This window comes from Abrus precatorius, unplaced genomic scaffold (assembly GCF_003935025.1).
Source record: "Abrus precatorius isolate BTA unplaced genomic scaffold, Abrus_2018 Scaffold8, whole genome shotgun sequence".
In the NCBI taxonomy this organism is placed as follows: Eukaryota; Viridiplantae; Streptophyta; class Magnoliopsida; order Fabales; family Fabaceae; genus Abrus; species Abrus precatorius.
Genome location: NW_020874428.1, coordinates 19141183 through 19159791, shown reverse-complemented (window position 1 = coordinate 19159791; position 18609 = coordinate 19141183). Strand labels below are relative to the sequence as shown.

At 29.1% G+C, this 18609-nt stretch overlaps 1 protein-coding gene across 1 annotated transcript; it reads left to right on the top strand.

Annotated features, from left to right (window-relative positions):
- Positions 1–9861: 9861 nt before the first annotated feature.
- On the top strand, positions 9862–15767 carry LOC113847776 (RING-H2 finger protein ATL43-like; the record flags this gene model as incomplete). Its single annotated transcript, XM_027477049.1, has 2 exons — positions 9862–10472; positions 15753–15767. Coding segments are annotated over exons 1-2 (600 nt in total), but the record flags the coding sequence as incomplete, so codon positions are not given.
- Between the last annotated feature and the right edge of the window lie 2842 nt (positions 15768–18609).

Genomic DNA, 18609 nt, shown 5'->3' with positions numbered 1-18609 from the left:
TTAACCTATTCCAAACTATGACTTAGACCTCCCTGTGATCCTTTTTACTACTCAAGGTGAGTGAGATCGAAATAAGATTAAATATATGCTTCCCTCTCCAATCTGTGACTCTATCTTTTCCCTAAATCTCCCTAATATACCTGAGCTCAAGACTCAGTTTTTTGGAGAACTCAATGAGAATAGAATATTCTCTATTAAATTTGCTTATAATCTGATATCTGCCAATAATCATAGTTCCTAGTCTAGTAACTCCCTATTTAAGTTGATTTAAAAACGGGATGAGTCTCTCAAAATCACTCTTTTTCTATGAAAAGTTGCTCATTGTAGACTTTTGACCAATGATGAAAGGTTCAGGAGACATATGTCCAGCTCTCCCTTATGCTTTAGATGTAATAATGCTCTTGAAACTATCATACATGTGCTTAGAAATTGTTATTTTGCTATCAGGTTTGGAAACACCTTATTTTATCTTAGTATTGAATTATTTTTTTTAGTAATAACCTTTCTATCTGTCTACATCAGAATCTGCATAATCATGGCAATAATAATTTTTCTGAGTAGAATAGGCTTTTTGGTATTGTTATATGGCATCTCTGGAAGAACAAAAATGTCATTATCTTCAAGAATTCATTTATGCACCATACTGCTCTTTTGCAACAAGTTTTTTGTGATTTTAAAAAGAGGCATTTTATTGTTGGTTTCTTCTCAATCTTGGATGTCATGTTTGTGATCTTTCCTGAATTTGTATTATCTAAGATTGCTCACTTCTAAAATGAGATCTTGATATTTGTTTTGTGGAGCGTTTAGCTCCTTGTGTTAAAAAAAATATTAATTAAAAATTTATTCTGTAAAACTAACAATTTTATGATTTATTAATATGTGTATATGTTTTATTATAATTTATATTTATATTATATATAAAAGGAATTTTTCCATCATTTCTATTATACTTTTTATAATTGTTTAGATTACATGACTTTTGATTCTACCATTATCTATCATATTTGATATATTTTATCCTTTTATTCGTTTTTTTTTTTTTAATTTTCATCATATTACTCATTAATTTTTTCTCATTTTTCTTCTTTCTTAAAATTTATTTTAGAAAAAAATATAAAAAATAATTTATAAATATTTTGTAGAGTTACAATGTTTTATCAAAAATCCATGATTGAAAATTATATATTTATTGTATAATAAACATAAACTTATATTTAAATAATTTTTAAAACAATATAATTATTTATAAAAATTTATTAGGAAATAATAATATAAATTTTTGATATTTTAATAAAATTGTAAAATCATTAGAGATTCCAATTTATTAAAAATCTATTACCGACACAAATTATTTTTTACAGCATGTGACCAACGCAAGACAATACCACTCACCCAACATCTTGAGGTTATTATCAAATCTAATTTAGGTAGTAAATATGCTAAAAAAATAATAAACACGAAAAATAAAATAATTTTTTTTAAAAATTAATCTACTTTAAATTTCACTATTACTATGTTGAATATAATAGTTAATTTATAACATTATCATACGGGTAAAGTTACTAGAAATTTATATTATGGTAAAATTTATAAAACATGAATTGTGTTACTTCTAATTTAAATATAAATAGGTATCAAGCATATAAAAAAAAATATAGCACAATTAATATAAAAATCAAACTTGTAGATTTTTGTCTATTTTTCTTTCTCTTCTTTATTTTTCTACTTTTGGAAGCTAGAAATATCTTGCTATTTATTTGTACGATATTAAAATAATGATTAACAGTTGAATTTATTTATTTCATGTTGTTTATTTGATAGAATGACTTTGACATTATTATTCATAAAAGATATTTTACTTGAAATAATTGGTTTGAAAACAAGAGTGTGTGAGTCATACATCTTTTGTAGCAAATAGAACACAACTGTAAAATCATTAAAAGTCTTTAGATGATGATCTTGCTGGATGAGAAATGGTTTCTATTTTTTTTTCTTTAAGTCATTATTTATTTATTTCATGTTGTTTATTTGATAGAATGACTTTGACATTATTATTCATAAAAGATATTTTACTTGAAATAATTGGTTTGAAAACAAGAGTGTGTGAGTCATACATCTTTTGTAGCAAATAGAACACAACTGTAAAATCATTAAAAGTTTTTAGATGATGGTCTTGCTAGATGAGAAATTGTTTCTATTTTTTTCTGCAAGTCATTATTTTTCTGCTCAACATATATTTAGAATGCAAGAATTCATGCCATAATTAAAAAAAGTTAGATTGAATTCTACATTCACAAATCGTTCCTGCCATGTGGCAACACACGAACGTAATCAAAACCCCAGGCTCCACCTGCATCACCCACTCCTTCAACTTTGTTGAGCAACGAAGATCCAATCAAAGGAGACAAGAACGGATTGCAAGAATCGGTGCCAATTGAACTTGTTATAGTCTTCGCTATTGGTTATGGCCTCTTCTGCGAAAAATAAAAAACCCTAAGATCTGAATCGCTGAAAAAATTGAAACACAATAAAGGAGTTGAAGAACACAATGGTGGAACAGAGGTCTAGGGGAGGGGATAAATTTGGTGGGCATCTTGGAAAAGTTCTCAACAATTCCACATCTTAATTTTTCATGAATTTTTCACTTGTCACTGGTGTTTCGGCCTTGTGGCAAGTGTTTCAATGGTGGAGAAGGTGGTTGATGTTTTCATATCTCAAAAGAGTGACAAACTAGGACGTCACTTTGGTTTTGTGCGTTTTGTGGATGTGGAGGATGCCAAGAGTTTGGAGGCTAAGCTTAGATCCGTTGTCATTGGCAGGATGCGTTTGTCTATCAACTTGACGAGACATGCAAGGGAGAAAATTATAGGTACAAAGGTGTCTGTGGAGAGCAATGGAATGAGACACTCCTTTGTCACAGGGGTGACAAAGACGTCAGGGAATACGTATGCAGACAAGCTTAAAGCACCTTGTCTAGTTGGGACACACATGGAACAAAAGTGGATGGAAAAGAAGAAACCTTGGGCTCACTTTGAGTTTGAGGTGGATGAGGGGCGGATTGAGGAGTGTAAAGGTACTATGGTCGAATGCCTTCATAGAAAACAGGATTTGAAAAATATGCGAGGGGCTCTACTACGAGAAGGTTTGTTGGATATTAATCTCACAACCATAGGTGATGACATGGTGTAGGTGGAATCTGATGCGGGGGTAGATTTAGAGGATACAGTATCGTTCAACAAATTGTGGTGGGAGAAATAGTTTTATGATCTATGGGAGTGGCACCCAAGTATGGTAGTTGCACGGAGGGTGAATTGGGTACGTTGTTATAGGGTCCCTTTGTATGCTTAGGGTGAATTATTCTTCCGTAAGTTGGTTTTCTCGCTTGGTAATTTTATCCAGATAGACCAAGTCACGGCAGAAAGGCAACGATTGGATTATGGGAGGATACAATTAAGTACTACCATTGCTGAGCTTATCAAGCAAAACATTAAAGTGAAAGTCAATGATCGTTTCTACTCAATAGTCATGCTCGAAGAGCATACCTGTGACGTTGTAGCCAAAAGAGAGGAAGGCATGGCTAACTCTTCTGAGGACGACAATGACTCCTCTGTGGTTGGTTCAATAGAGTTAGAAGCGTTGGATAAATATTCTAGTGATGAGGAGGGTGTGCTATAAGGTGATATCGGAGGTAATGGTTGTTTGGTTGAATTTATCAAACCCATTTGGATTAGACGCATTGATTTGGGAGAATCCAGAGTCAAGCGGTAAGGAGAAAATTGGGACAACGCAAGTCAACCCCTTTCAATCCAAAATTGGGAAAGAGAGAGTCAATGTACGTGAATCCCTTCGAAGGGCACACTCTGTGAAAAGTAGTTGACATAATGAAGGTGGGAAGAGATACAAGAGCGCAGTTTTCATAGAACCCCCTAAAAAAAACCTTAGGGATCATAGTAGAGAAGCGTCAATGTCATCGCAATTTAGAAGACAAGTATTGCTAGCTGATGAAATCTCAGCTCATACTTCCGAGAGCTCATACCACTCGCATCCGTCTGATCCTTCAGTGGATGTGGGAGAGTGAATTACTACTACAGATTATGACGATGAGGTAGTGGCAGTGAGATTACTAGACATTGGCAAGAAGGTTGGTTTGGTCGTATATGGGAACAATGAACATGTTCGAGAGAAATTAATTGAGATGGAGGTACGCGACAGAACGATTGCAAAAGAACATGGAGTTTAGTTTGATTTTAAATAAAGATTGCCTCATTTAATTGTCGAGGACTAGGGAGTGAAGTCAAGCGAAAGAAGGTTGTGAAATTGTTCGCTCTGAAGGTCTGGAGTTTTTGGCTATTCAGGAAACAAAACTTGAGACATGTAATCATAATTTATGTGCTTGTCTGTGGGGTTCTGTGGATTTTGATTGGATTGCCTTGCCCTCTATTGGCAAAAGCGGGGGTATGCTTTCACTTTGGGATACTTCTAAAGGTAAAATACTTTTCTCCTTTTCTTGTACTGGATTCCTAGGTGTTTGCTTGCAGGTATTGGCTACTGGAAACCTATGTATTGTGGTGAATGTCTATGCATCGTGTAGACTAAGTGAGAAGAGAAAGTTATGGGATGATTTGTGATAAATCTGTAATTATACCCTCTTTTACAGCCCATATATTCATATTTGACCTTTATTTTATTTGAGTTTTACACTAATTTATATATTAATTGTGCAGTTTGGTATAAAGAGGTCTCAAGTGGATTTTTGGTGCATTCTGGGCCCAAATTGATAGAAGATTAGAGCTTCACAGCAGCCAGCACGCCCAGACCCTTCCAACAAGCACGGGGTGCTTTGAGCCCATGCATAATCATGCTTAAGGCCTTGCACGACCGTGCTCATCTGTGGAAAGCCCAATTATAAAGAGTTTATAGGATTTTCAAACCCTATTAAAAGGAAGACCGGAGGCACCATTGAAAAGACCCAGTTTTTATCTTGGCTTTGGCTCGGGAATACATTTGATCTCGTCTCTCTTGCACGGGATCCTTGGCACATGTTTGGGGAGACTTGGAGTTTCAAGCGATCGTACTTGAAGACCGAGAACACATCTCATACTCTAATTTGCTATTTCTTTTTATTATGACTTTGTTTATGATTGTTTTAGTTCTTTTCTTTAGCATTAATAATTAAGTCCATAGCTAGGGTTATGGGAACTATTGTTCATGAATTTATAGAATTTTGATGTTTAAATCTGAATTTGATTTCTCTATGATAAGTTTAATCAAGACGTGCATTGTATTCTTTGCTCTTAGTTTTATAATTGATTTTATAAATTCTTGTTTTTAATTAATCTCGTATCTTTGAAGCTTAAACAATTGAATTAGGAAATTCTTAGTAATTGAAAATCAATCCTTGTGGGACGATATTTCGAGAACTTAATTTAAAAACCTTTTATTACTTCTCGATGGGTACACTTACCCTTCGAACAATTTGCTCATGACAAGAAGGGAATTTGACAAATTTCTGTGGTGTATATTAAGTGACTTTAATGCTGTGAGATAGGTGAAAGAGAGGAAGGGTTGTCAGGCAGACCATAGTATCTCTGAAATAAATGGCTTCAATTCTTTCATTCAGGAAATAGAACTTGTAGATCTTCCACTTGTGACTAAGAAATTTACATGGATAAGGGGGATGCTTCTATGATGAGTAGGCTAGATAGAGTCCTTGTTTCTAGTTCCTAGCTTGATTACTGGGGAGATGGTTTTATTCAGGTTCTGAGCAGAGATGTGTCTGATCATTGTCCTATTATTCTTAAGCACAAAGTGGTTAATTGGGGCCCGAAGCCATTTCGATTTAACAACTGTTGGCTGACTCATAAGGGAGTTGTGTAGATGGTGGAGGAAGAGTGGAAAAGAGATATTACCCTTCCATGAGTTGTCTAGAGAGCTCGCCAGAGGTTAATGAATGTTAAGATTGCATTGAAAAAATGGAATATTGAAGTGTTTGGAAATATTGATAAGGTGATTTATGATTTGACAATTGAGTTGAGCTTAATTAATGATAAAAATTATGTGATGGAACTTTCCAATGTGGAGAAGGAGCGTCAACAGATAATGGTGGGTGATATTTGGAAGGTTAAGAAGAATAGGGAGAGTCTCAATTCCCAAAAAGCTCGAGTGCAATGGGAGAAAGAAGGTGATTTAAATACAAAGTTCTTTCATTTGTGTGTTAACGAGAGGAGACGACGAAATAATATACATGCGCTTCAAATTGGGGAGAGATATGTTGAAGATATTGATGAGATTAAAGTAGGTGTGGTGTCTTATTTTGCGGATCATTTTAATAGTAGAGGTTGGCTTCGACCTACTATTGATGTTAATGATTTATCGAGAGTCTCTGTTCTGCAGAATGAGAGGCTTGTTAATACTTTTTCGGAGGATGATTTTAAAGTGTGAGGGGGATAAAAGTCTGGGGCATGATGATTTTAATTTTATGTTCATTAAAAGGTTTTGGGGAGTGATCAAGGAAAAAGTGATGGGTATGCTACTGAATTTTTTAGAAATAGGAAACTACCTAGGTCTCTATTATCATACTTTCTAGCACTTATGCCAAAAGTGTCTTGCCCACAACAGATATCTGATTTTTGGCTTATCTCATTGCTAGGTTGCCTTTATAAGATTGTTTCCAAGCTTTTGGCAAATAGGTTGAAAGGAGTTCTGGATTGAATAATTTTAGAATAACAATCAGCCTTTATCCTGGAAAGAAACATGTTAGATAGTGTGCTTGTGGGTAATGAGGCAGTTGATTATGTGCGAAGGCATAACAAGAGGTGTTTTGTGTTAAAGCTATATTATGAGAAGGCTTACAATTTGGTGGAGTGGAGATATCTTTTGTTTATGTTACATAGCTTTGGATTTTCATAAAAATGGGTCAGTTGGATAGAAGTTTGTGTGTGGGGGGTAGCCTATCAACTTTGATTAATGGTTGTCCTACATTGGAGGTTCATATTGAGTGGGACCTAAAACAAGGGGATCCTCTTGCCCCTTTTCTTTTTCTTGTAACAACGCAAGGGTTAAGAGTTCTTATGTGGAAGGCAATCGCTTGTGAGCTATTCTCTGGTGTGAAGATTGGAGTAAGGGGACAAGATATTTCTTTGCTGCAGTTTGCAAATGACCCACTAATTATGAGAGAGGCTTCAATTCAAAACTTGTGAACTTTAAAAGCAGTATTGCGTAGCTTTGAGTTAATGTCAGGTATGAAAATTAATTTTCATAAAAGTTGTGTATTGGGGATTAACACTAACGATGACTTTGAAAACTTGATTGCGAAGTTCCTATATTGTAAGATTCGTAGCTTCCCATTAAAGTATCTCGGGATACAGTTAGGTGTTAACCCAAGGAAGCCTAGTACATGCAAAGGTGTGTTAGAGGCTCTTAAAAAGAGATTGACGTCATAGAAGAATAGGTATGTATCGATTGGAGGCAGGGTGACTTTGATTAATGTTGTTCTTAATTCTATGTCATTGCACTTGTTATCCTTTTTTAAGACACTGAAGTCGGTGATAAAGGAAATTATCACTATCCAACGAAATTTTTTATGGAAATGTGTTAATGATGGATCTAAAATCTCCTAGGTGAAATAGGACACAGTTTGTAGACCGCGGAAGAATGGTGGCTTGGGAATTAAGAAAGTCTAGTGGTTTAACTGAGCGCTTCTTGGTAAATGGTTGTGGCGAGGCATTAATTGTTCTAGTTCATTGTGGGTGCAGGTGTTGGAAGTTAGGTATGACAGATTAGCTTCTTCTATTCAGCATCTATCAGTCCACAACAGATGTTCTTTGTGGTGGCATGATTTGCTGGAGGTTATTCATCAAGGGAATTCGTGGCTAGATGAGAAGTTGGATAGGAGTGTGGGTGCAGGTTTGCACACTCTTTTTTGGAAAGATAAGTGGGTAGGTGGGGTGCGATTGTGTGAGGCATTTTCCGTGATTGTTTGCAAACGCGAGGAATGTTGAATCTTGTGTATTGGAGAATGATTTTTATGATGGCACTATGTGTGTTTGGGATGTTAGTTGGTGAAGAGGACTCTTTCAACATGAGATCTCAAGCTTTGATCTTTTGTTGAAACTTGTGGATAGAGTCTTTATTAAGGTAGTACAAGAAGATAAATGGGTATAGAAGGCAGATTCTTCAGGTTGTTATTCAGTGCAATCTGCGTATTCATGGCTATTTAAACTGTTTGGTGGTCCTAATAGTGTAGATCAGTGTATGGCAGATGCCTTACAAAAACTATGAAAATGGAAGGTCCCTCTTAAGTGTCTAGTATTTAATTGACAATTGTTGTTGAATGCACTTATTTGTAAAGGTTTGTTGATTGATCATGGTGTTCAAATTGATGATATAACTTGTTGTTTTTGTCATGGTTTGGAGGAAGTTCTAACTCATTTATTTATAACATGCTTAGTTTTATCTCAAATATGATACTTTACTATGCTTTAGCTTGGATTCTCACTAGTTTTGCTTTCAAATTTATCGACTCACTTACTTTCTTGAGTTGGTGTTGGTTGTAGTAAAAGAGAAGATATTTGTTTATTAATTATTTGGGTAAATGCAGTGTGATTTTTGTGGTTATATAGAAATAGAATTGTGTTTTCTAATGGTGTTTTGGATGAGAGGGAAGTCCTAGATTCTATTATTTTGATGTCCTAGAAATGACTATCACTAGTTAATAAGGGAGAAGCTATTTTGCTAGCTGATTGGTATTTAAACCCTATAAATTGCATTCGTCTTAACTTTATATAAGTATGTTTTTGTTTTTTATTTTATGAAGTAAGTGTTAGATTTTTTATCTGTGCATATGGGTTTTGAGTTCCCCTTGAACTCTCTAATAATATATGTTTTGTTTATAAAAAAAATTTAAAAAAGTTAGATTGAAAATTTGACGGGATGATAAAGAAAAAGAATGTCTTATATGATGAGAAACATTTTATTCTATGTTTAGTAACATAAATTATAATTTATATTTTTTTTGAAAATAAGCTAATAAAAAATTGTTTAAAAACATTAAAATAAAAGGAGTTTATAATTTTTTAAATTTAACTTTTGAAATTTTATTGAAGTAGTATTTAACTTATAATTATAATATTGCATTAATATAATATGCATATTCATTAACAATTTTCATTCAATTACTTGTAAAATTATAAGTTTTTAATTCTGATTATACTTTATAAGTTTTTAGCTAATTTTACTAAACAAAACTTTAAAAGTTAAAAATAATTTGAGATATAAGTCTCTAAGCATAAATATCTTAATTATGTCTAATTATATATTATATCTCACAATCTTGTTATAATTCATCTTTTCATAAAATTTAATTAATTTGTTTAATTTAAACCTAAAAGTGTTGTACAATTCCATATTTTTATGTTTATAATTTTATTATATAAGTAAAATAATCATTCCAATAGTTTAGGACAGTTTTAGCCATAACTTTTCCAACCTTATAGCTTTTATAACTTATAATTTTAACAATAACTTATAAATTTTATAAGTATTTTTAACTTTTTTAAATAAAATTTTTAGAATAATTTATCAAAATAAGTTATTATTTTAAAAAATTAAATAAACACTTAATTGAGTTATAAATGCATACATATTCATTTTAATAATATAAACGTGTATTTGGCAATTGTAATAATTAATTATATTGGGTAACTATAAAGGGACTTGTCTTAGTCTTACTCTTATTATGCATAGATATTTTCCACCATAGAATCTCTCCCAATATAGCTTCTCCCTCACCGTGCCCTTTTCCACATGATGAAATTCATTTTTGTTCATACTCACTAATTACTTTGTTTAACCCTAAAACCAAAAACAGAAAATAAATAAGACATGACATGGGTGGTGCATGTTCTTTCAAGCCATTCCAAACAGTCACATTTTCCATTTTCTTCTTCTTCGTCGTCACCACGACCACCTTCATTCTAACCGTCGCAAACACCGACCCCGATTTCGTCAAAACTAACACCGCATCCCTTCCGTTTTCAAGTTTGGAATACGATGGAAGTGCCGCGTCACCGCCGGTTAATTCAACAGAAGCAAAGTCTCGTTCAGTGTCGTTAACGCCAAGCACGGCCATTATCGTTGGCGTTTTAACGGCCACGTTTTGTCTCACCTTCCTTCTGCTTCTCTACATCAAGCACTGCAGTGGCGGCAACACCTTCACATTTTCCCCCAATTCTCGACCCACGCACGAGAGGAAGAACTCCGGCATCGAACGAGCCATCGTGGAATCGTTGCCGATATTCCAATTCGAATCGCTGAGGGGACAAAAGGACGGTCTCGATTGCGCGGTGTGTCTCACGCGCTTCGAGGACCCTGAGTTTTTGAGGCTGTTACCCAAGTGCAAGCACGCTTTCCACGTAGAGTGCGTGGACACGTGGCTGGATTTGCACTCCACGTGTCCGCTCTGTCGCCACAAGGTGGAGGCGAACGACGTCGTTTTGGTGGAAAGCGCGGGGGAGGAAGAATTGGACGTGGAAAGGGGAATTGGGAAAGAAAACGACGACGTAGGGTTGTCGGAGATTGTTTTGCATAGGGGAGAGGAGGAAGCGGGAACGACGTCGTTTAAGGGAATGACAAGCGGGGAATTATCGCATTCACACAGGTTAGAGCATCGCATCAATGTAGTGCCGCAAGGTGAGGTCCACAAGGGGAATCAACGGTGGAGCGATGTTCAGCCGTGTGATGTGTTGTATTTGACGTCGGAGAGGATCATGTGGAAGGCACGAGAGAATGATGATGTGAGGAATTTGAGGAGTGTTTCAGAGATGACGGGTATTAGTAGGATTATGAGTGGTAATGGGGAAAGAGGGAGGGAAAGGGGACATCATCGGAGATTCAGTTCCAGGTTGTTCAGTTGGATTCCAGTCACACATTCACGGTAGGGATTTTGTTATTTCTACCCCATTTTTCGATTTATATCTCATCATATTATATTTTTTATATTAAAATATAATTTAACATCATTTTATATCTGCACTTTTCAAAATGTGAACTTGGTTTAGGCACAGGTATGTTAGAATTTATGTTTTACACCTTGTGTTTTAAAATACGTTAAATATGATTTGGATGTAAAAATCAAATATGTTATTGATGTATATTGTAGCGTTAGATTCACGAAATCATTCATATTTGTTGAGGTTGGTTAATCATTAAATAAGCTTTTCTTATTTTTAAACACTCAAAAATTACGTCAACTTCTATTTCACATTTCAATGGATACTTGCCTCACTCCAGCCTGCTGTAATGGTTTGCTTACTGTTACCATTATTGTGTCCGGCCCAGGTTTGAGACTTCATTCTTCATGAAGAAAACAAACTTTGAATACTAACGAAAAAACAAGAGGGATAATCTATCTATTAATTAAATTATTTAACTAAAATGTTATATGAGATTTTTATTTTTGTTTTTATTTTATAATAATGCCATATAATGTTTCTATTTTCTAAATTTATTACTACGCTTGTATTTTGTTAAATTTTTATTTATTTCATTTATATGTTATTTTATCTTTTGTTATAATATTTTTTTAATTTTTTTAAAAATATAAGAATATAAAAATACAATAATTTTTAATAAAGTATAAATAATAATAATAATAATATATTAAAATTATTATAAACAAAATTTGCCTTCCAAATATTAAATAGTTTATAGCTTTGGATGTATATTCGCACATTACAGGACCGAATGCAGGTATGAGTACATTATTACCCACTTTATTCCATACCCACGTACTATTAAATATATTAAATTTTAAATGAAAAACTAAATTATATTCTAGTCTTTATATTTTGCACTCATAAATTTATTATTTTGTTGATCACAAATTGTTATTTTAATTTTAATTTAATTGAATTTGTATGTTTGTTTATAAATATTTGGAGTATATTATAATTTATATTTATTATTTTATCTTGTTAGATTTGAATTTGGTTTAATTTTTTATTATTATTAAGATAGAAAATAACACTTGTATTTAAGTAAAGCATATATAATAAGGTAAATTACACTATTCTAAAAAATAAGAGAGCATTCTATTATCTTATATACGTGAAATAATTATAACCGTTAAATTTAGTTAATTTTAGAGAAAGTATTCAATTATTGTATTAATCATCATATCATAAATTGAAATATTGAAATATACATCAAAATTAGTAAATATGTCTGTGCATTGCACGAGTTTGTTTTATTTTTATTAAATTAATTTATTTTAAAATATAAAATATATAATTTAAATATAATAAAAAATTTATTATATTAAATATAATTACATTGTGAAAGATTATGAAATATTTCTTTATATACAACATCTTTTGTATATCATATATATTTGTCATCCTCTTCAATAATAAAGATTTTTATTCATTTTGATGATGTTACTCTAGACAATGCAACATATAATTGACCATGACTAAATACAGATTTTGACAAATATAATTTAACATAATTTAACGATTGTCTTTGACTTTTTTTATTGTCATTGCATAACATACTTTTATTGGAAATTATTTTCTTCTTAAAAAAAAATGCCACTTGGAGTCACTTGCTGTAAACTATCCGCGAAATAAGTATTTTAGCACAAATATTGCTTTCTGTAATTATTTTTGTTAAAATATTTTAATGATGATATTAACAAATATTTTATTTTATAAATAAATAAATTACTACTATCATAATTTTATTAAAAATGACAATAATAAAAATTTCAGTATAAATACATAAAAAAAATTATACGATAATATATGCAAATTAAAATATATTATTTTTTGTATTGTTATATAAATAAATTTATTTACAAACAATATCATACATATTGGAATAGTGTTGTAAAATTAAAATATGTATAATTTAGTGATGCTACGTTAGAATGTTCTTGTAATTTAAACATTACCTGATACAATACTTGGTCCTACAAAAAAAGGTCAATATTCAGTGAACCTGATTTAATTATTTTTTAAAATTAAAAAATATATAATTTTAAGAATATAACATAATAAATAATTATATTAATAAAAAAATATTTATATTGATTTCATATTTTTATGTATAGTACCCATATTTTGATTTATATTTTGGGAACTAATTGTAAGTCCATAAAATGACTGAATTTTTTCATTAGGAAGCATTGTTCTCTGTATTCGCAATCGAATGCTCTCAGGAAAATTTTCAAAAGCATTAGAACATATATTCTAATCTGAAAATTTTAAATAATCATATAGTTAGAATATGAAATTTTAATAAATAAATATATTTTCATATGTTAATATAAAAAATACTTCTTTAACATTTTAAACACTAAACTCTATCTTTTTCATATTGAAAGTCTTTTGATAGTTGTGAAGATTTAGACTTCGTACTCAAGAAATTTTAAAAGTATGTAAAGAGAAATATTCGTTAACTTTTCAAACAAATGGTATATATATAAAAATTAAATATAATATTTAAACTTAATTCAGAGTTAAAACGATACATTTTCTTTACTTATTCATTCATTACGATATAAAAGTTTTAAATATCGAAATGGAATATTTACCTAAAGATTTAAAAATTAAATTAAATTTATTTTCATTGTTACGATTTTTAATAATGTTTAATTTAGTTTAATTGTTATAATTAATTAGTTTTAATTGGAAAATTTTGAATTTATCATTCTTATTATAATATTTTATAAAAAGAAACATTGCAACAAAATCATTAAGGATAAATGTTGTTAATTTTTAATTCAAAAAAATTAAATTTGTCATCATAATTATTATATATAAAATATAAATAAAATATTGTCTACGGTTAATAGGTTATACATAATTATGATATATCAATTCTTATGAAATTATTTATAAAAAAAACAAAATAATAGTATAAGAGAAAAAAAGAGTTGTTAAAAAATTTTCAATTAAGATTTAGGTAAAAACTAAAACAAAAGAATGATTGTATTTATTATAAAAATTAATTTTTATATCAATTAAAATTACAGATGTTGATATAATATAAAATTTATATAAGTCACATATAAGATTTGTTTAAGAACAAAAATCAATACATAATAAAACAAGAGAGAGATATATAATAAAATAATTTTATAAAAAGACGTAAATATGTGGTGATATTTTACTTTTCAGATTGTACACAATATTAAAAGTACTTATTCAATATTTCAATAAAAATGGTTCAATCTTCGAAATCTTCCATTCTTGCCTTATATTCACCATTTTTTGCTTCGTGTTCCTCAAGTTGCAACCTAAAAGAAAATATCAAATATAAATTACTGTATGATCTAAGAATTTGAATAATACATTATAAATTTATAATGTATACATTAATTTTCTCCTTCTTTTTTGTAAATTTAGTGTTTCCACAGTTGGAGATATATGAACAACTTATTGCCAAGTCATTTTCTTTTGTTATTGCATTTGTATTGTCTAAACCTTTTTCTTTCTCAATATGTAAATATTAGACAATGAAAATAAAGTTGTTTATCATCATATCTATAAACATTAAAGATAAAAGTAATGAAACTCTAATTTAATCTTCTATATTACCTTTACTATCGGCTTCACAATTTTATTTGTCGTGAAACTTTGTCTTCCACGACTTTTAGAGTAAGTACTCATTTTTATTTGAAAAATATGTGAAGTGTCAATAATTTTTGAAAGTTGTGGAGGCAACTCTAACCCTTTACCATCACCCTTAAAAAAATTATCACATAAAAATAGTTATATATTTTAATATATTTTATTGATATAATCAATCATTTGATTAAATTTTTTAATAAGTTAGACCTTAACACTTTTGCTTACACTTTCGGATGTTGCAATAAGATCTTTTAACTTTACTTGTGCTAATTGTTCAACAACTTCATCAAATAAAACAAATATAGTTGAATCTGTAGAATTTTTAACATCAAACTCAAGACGAAATATGTAATTTATATAAATCAAGGTAATAATATATAATTCAATTTATTTTAACATGAAAATTTAAAAATTAGAATATATAGTGATAAATTAATTACCTTGTCATTGGATAATCAACATCTTTATAACATGATTCACATTTAAAATTTGTAATTGTGAAAGAAACTTTCTTCTCGCAATAGGGGCAAAAAATATAATACCAACTATTTTTAAGCAATATATCGTTCACAGTTGCAATACAACTAATTATGGCATTCTGAAAATTAATTAAAAAATTAGTTAAAAATTTTATTAAGAGAAACAAAGTATAAAAAAAATTAACTTTACCATATCACTCTTTGATTTTGCTATTATCAAAATTTCAGATATATTTTTAAAATTTTCTAACTTAAAAAGAATGGTAGATCTTGTATTATCAACATTGTCAGCAATATGTACATCATTAAAATCCCTACAATAAAGTGATAATGAATAATTAAAAATATAGTAAAGATAAAAAGTAAAAAATTAGCAATAAATAACATAACAGAGAGATTTTACATAATTTTAATACCTGAATGAATCTATAAAATGAGTAACTTCTGGTATATCAATATTGACATAGATCTTTGTTGATTTTGACGTGGAAATAGAAATATTATCTATAATACATACATTCATATTTTTTATAATTAAATATGAAGCATATATATATATATATATATAATTTATTTAAATAAAACATTTTTGTCGCAAACGGGGGCACGACGGGACGGCAATGACAAGAAGTCGCCACCAAAGTTTATTAAAGAAAAAAAATATTGGAGAAACTTTTAATAAAATAATCTTTGAAACCATGCTTGGGCTTGAGAGTCGTTTACGCTTAGAGAACGTATTAGCATCCTACGACGTCCGTTGATTAAAACTGTTACTTTCTAATTAATTCTGCAAGAATTATTTCAACTTTAAAAATTATTTATTTCATTTGAAAAGAAAATTATTGATGTTTTTTTTTATTTTCTGATTTGTCATTTTTTTTATCTTGTTTCTCATTTTTAACAATTTTTTTTAAGTTTTAATTTTATAAATATTTTTTAGAAATACAATTAAAAAAATTTAAATTAACGGAATGAATATATATAAAAATACTATTTTTCTTTTATTTTCGTATTAAATAAATTTAAATAAAATATGACACGATTTTTTTTATTTTTCTTAAAGTAAGATTTCTTTTTTCCTTTTTTGTATTTTTATTTTTGAACAAAGAGCTAAAAAACTAATTCGAATGGAGAAAGTAAAATATTTATAAAATATTATTCTTTTTTATTATCATATTAAATAAATTTGGATAAAAATTAACTTGATTTTTTCTAAGTAAGAATTCATTTTTGCATATTTTTTTTAAAGAACTAAAAGATTAGTTTTAATTGGAAAAATTGATTATTTACAAAATATTATTCTCCTTTTTTTTTATTTAGAATGGGATAAATTTAAACAAAATTTGAATTTAATTTTCTGTATAATATTCATTTTCATATTTTTTAATTTTAAATAAAGAATTAAAAAAATTAATTTAAAATAGGGAAATAGATTATTTAAAAATATCATTCTTTTTTTTATTTGATTAAATTTAAACAAAATTTAATTTAATTTTTCCTTTTTTAGTAAAATATTCATTTTTTTATTTTTAAATAAAGAATTAAAAAATAATTTAAATTGGGAAAATAAATTATTTATAAAATATCATTTTTTATTTTTCATATTAAATAAAATTTAACTTGATTTTTTGAGTAAATATTTATTTTTTTATTTTTATAAAGAAACATAAAAATTTAATTTGAATTGGGAGAAGGGATTAATCATAGGATATTATTGCTCTCTCTTTCTTTTTTTTCCTTTTTTACATTGTTTGCATTGATAAAAATAGTCTTAAAACATTTTTTTTATATTATTTACTTATTCCCTTTTTTTTATAAATAAACATAAAAAATTTGTTTTCTTTTTTATTATTCTGAATTGCTCATAGTTTAATTTTTTTTTAATAATTGAAACCTGAAAAAAATAATTTTTTTTTTGGACTTGACGGGTTAGATTCTCGCTCCTACATATCCTCCATGTGTAACGTAAGAATTAAAGCAGTCACATAGTTCTTTTGAAAATTAGGTTTGAATAAGTTTCAAAAGTGTTATTTTTTTAGCTTGATTTTTACTTTGTTATTATTTTTTGTAAATTCACTCTTGCACGTTGTTCAAGTTAGTACACGACTACTCAATAAACTCTTACGATCCAAGTCATGTTGAAGGTAGATCCACCACTCTATCAAAATCACTTGGCCATTGCGTGGATTTAAAAGACTCTTTTTTTTTATAACCAAAATGTCTTATTAATATTGGATTATATATATATATAAGAAATAAACGAGAAATATATAGAACAACAAAAACAAACACAAGCAAACAAAAACAACAAGAAAATAATTATTGTTTGATTTAGGAATTAGTTATTTTTGGATTTGCAAAGAAATTGAAAATTTTAAGATTTACAAAGAAAGAAAGAATTTTAGGGTTTGGAAAATTTATACTTTTATAATTTGTGAAATAGTTAGAGTTTAAAAAAAGGCTATTTTTTTAGGTTTTGTAAAAAAGAAATACTTGGGATTTTAAAAAAAAAATATTTTTAGGGTTTTAAAAAAAATAACTCTTTTGGGTAGAACATGTTTTAGGGTTTGCAAAAAGATACTTTAAGGTTAAAAAAAATGTTTAGGGTTTGTAAAAAAAAGAATACTTGGGATTTTTTTAAAAATTATTTTTAGGATTTGCAAAAAAAAGACACTTTTAGGTAGAAAACGTTTTAGGGTTGGCAAAAAGGCAAAGCAAACAATGCCCTTTCTTTTTAGATTTTTTAGGGTTTGGGAAGACTAGGGTTTGCAAAAAGAGACAATTTTTATTTTTTTTAAAAAATGATACATTTAGTGTGAACAAACAAAACAAGGAAAAAAATAGAAATGTAAGCAAAGTACACATAATAAAACAAAGATTTTTGTTTAGAAATGAAAATTTAGATTTTTAATATGAACAGAAGGAAGAAATGAGAGTAAAATAATAAATGAAGTGATATTTCATTTAGAAACAAAAACTCGAGACTTTTAATATAAATAAAATATACAAGCAAAAAGAAGAGCAAATAATAGATGAAAAACAAGTCACAAAAGGAAATCTTACTTGTTTCGGAGAATTTATCCTTCAATTTTTTTGGTTTATTCTCTGTTGAGCTCGAGTGTGTCTTAGTATACTCTCAGTTGATTTTTCTTTTAGCTCCCTCCTCATTTTCTTCGTTTCCCGAGCTCTCTCTAAGATTCTCTTTTTTTTTTCTCCCTATGCTCTCAAAGTGTCACGTAAAAATATGAAGTGTCTAGGTCACTCTCTAAAGACCTAATCTTCCTATTTATAGCCACGACTCCTAACCCTAGATCCTATTTTATTTATTTATTTATTTATTATTTATTTTTATTTTAAAAAAAGGGGATCCACCTTCCTATTTTTCGATGGCCACCTCTCACATTTTTCTTAAATATCTCACTCACTTCCCTTAAAATCTATTCATTAATCCACTAACCTAAATATCAACATATTTAAAATTTAAAATTTAAAATCTTAAT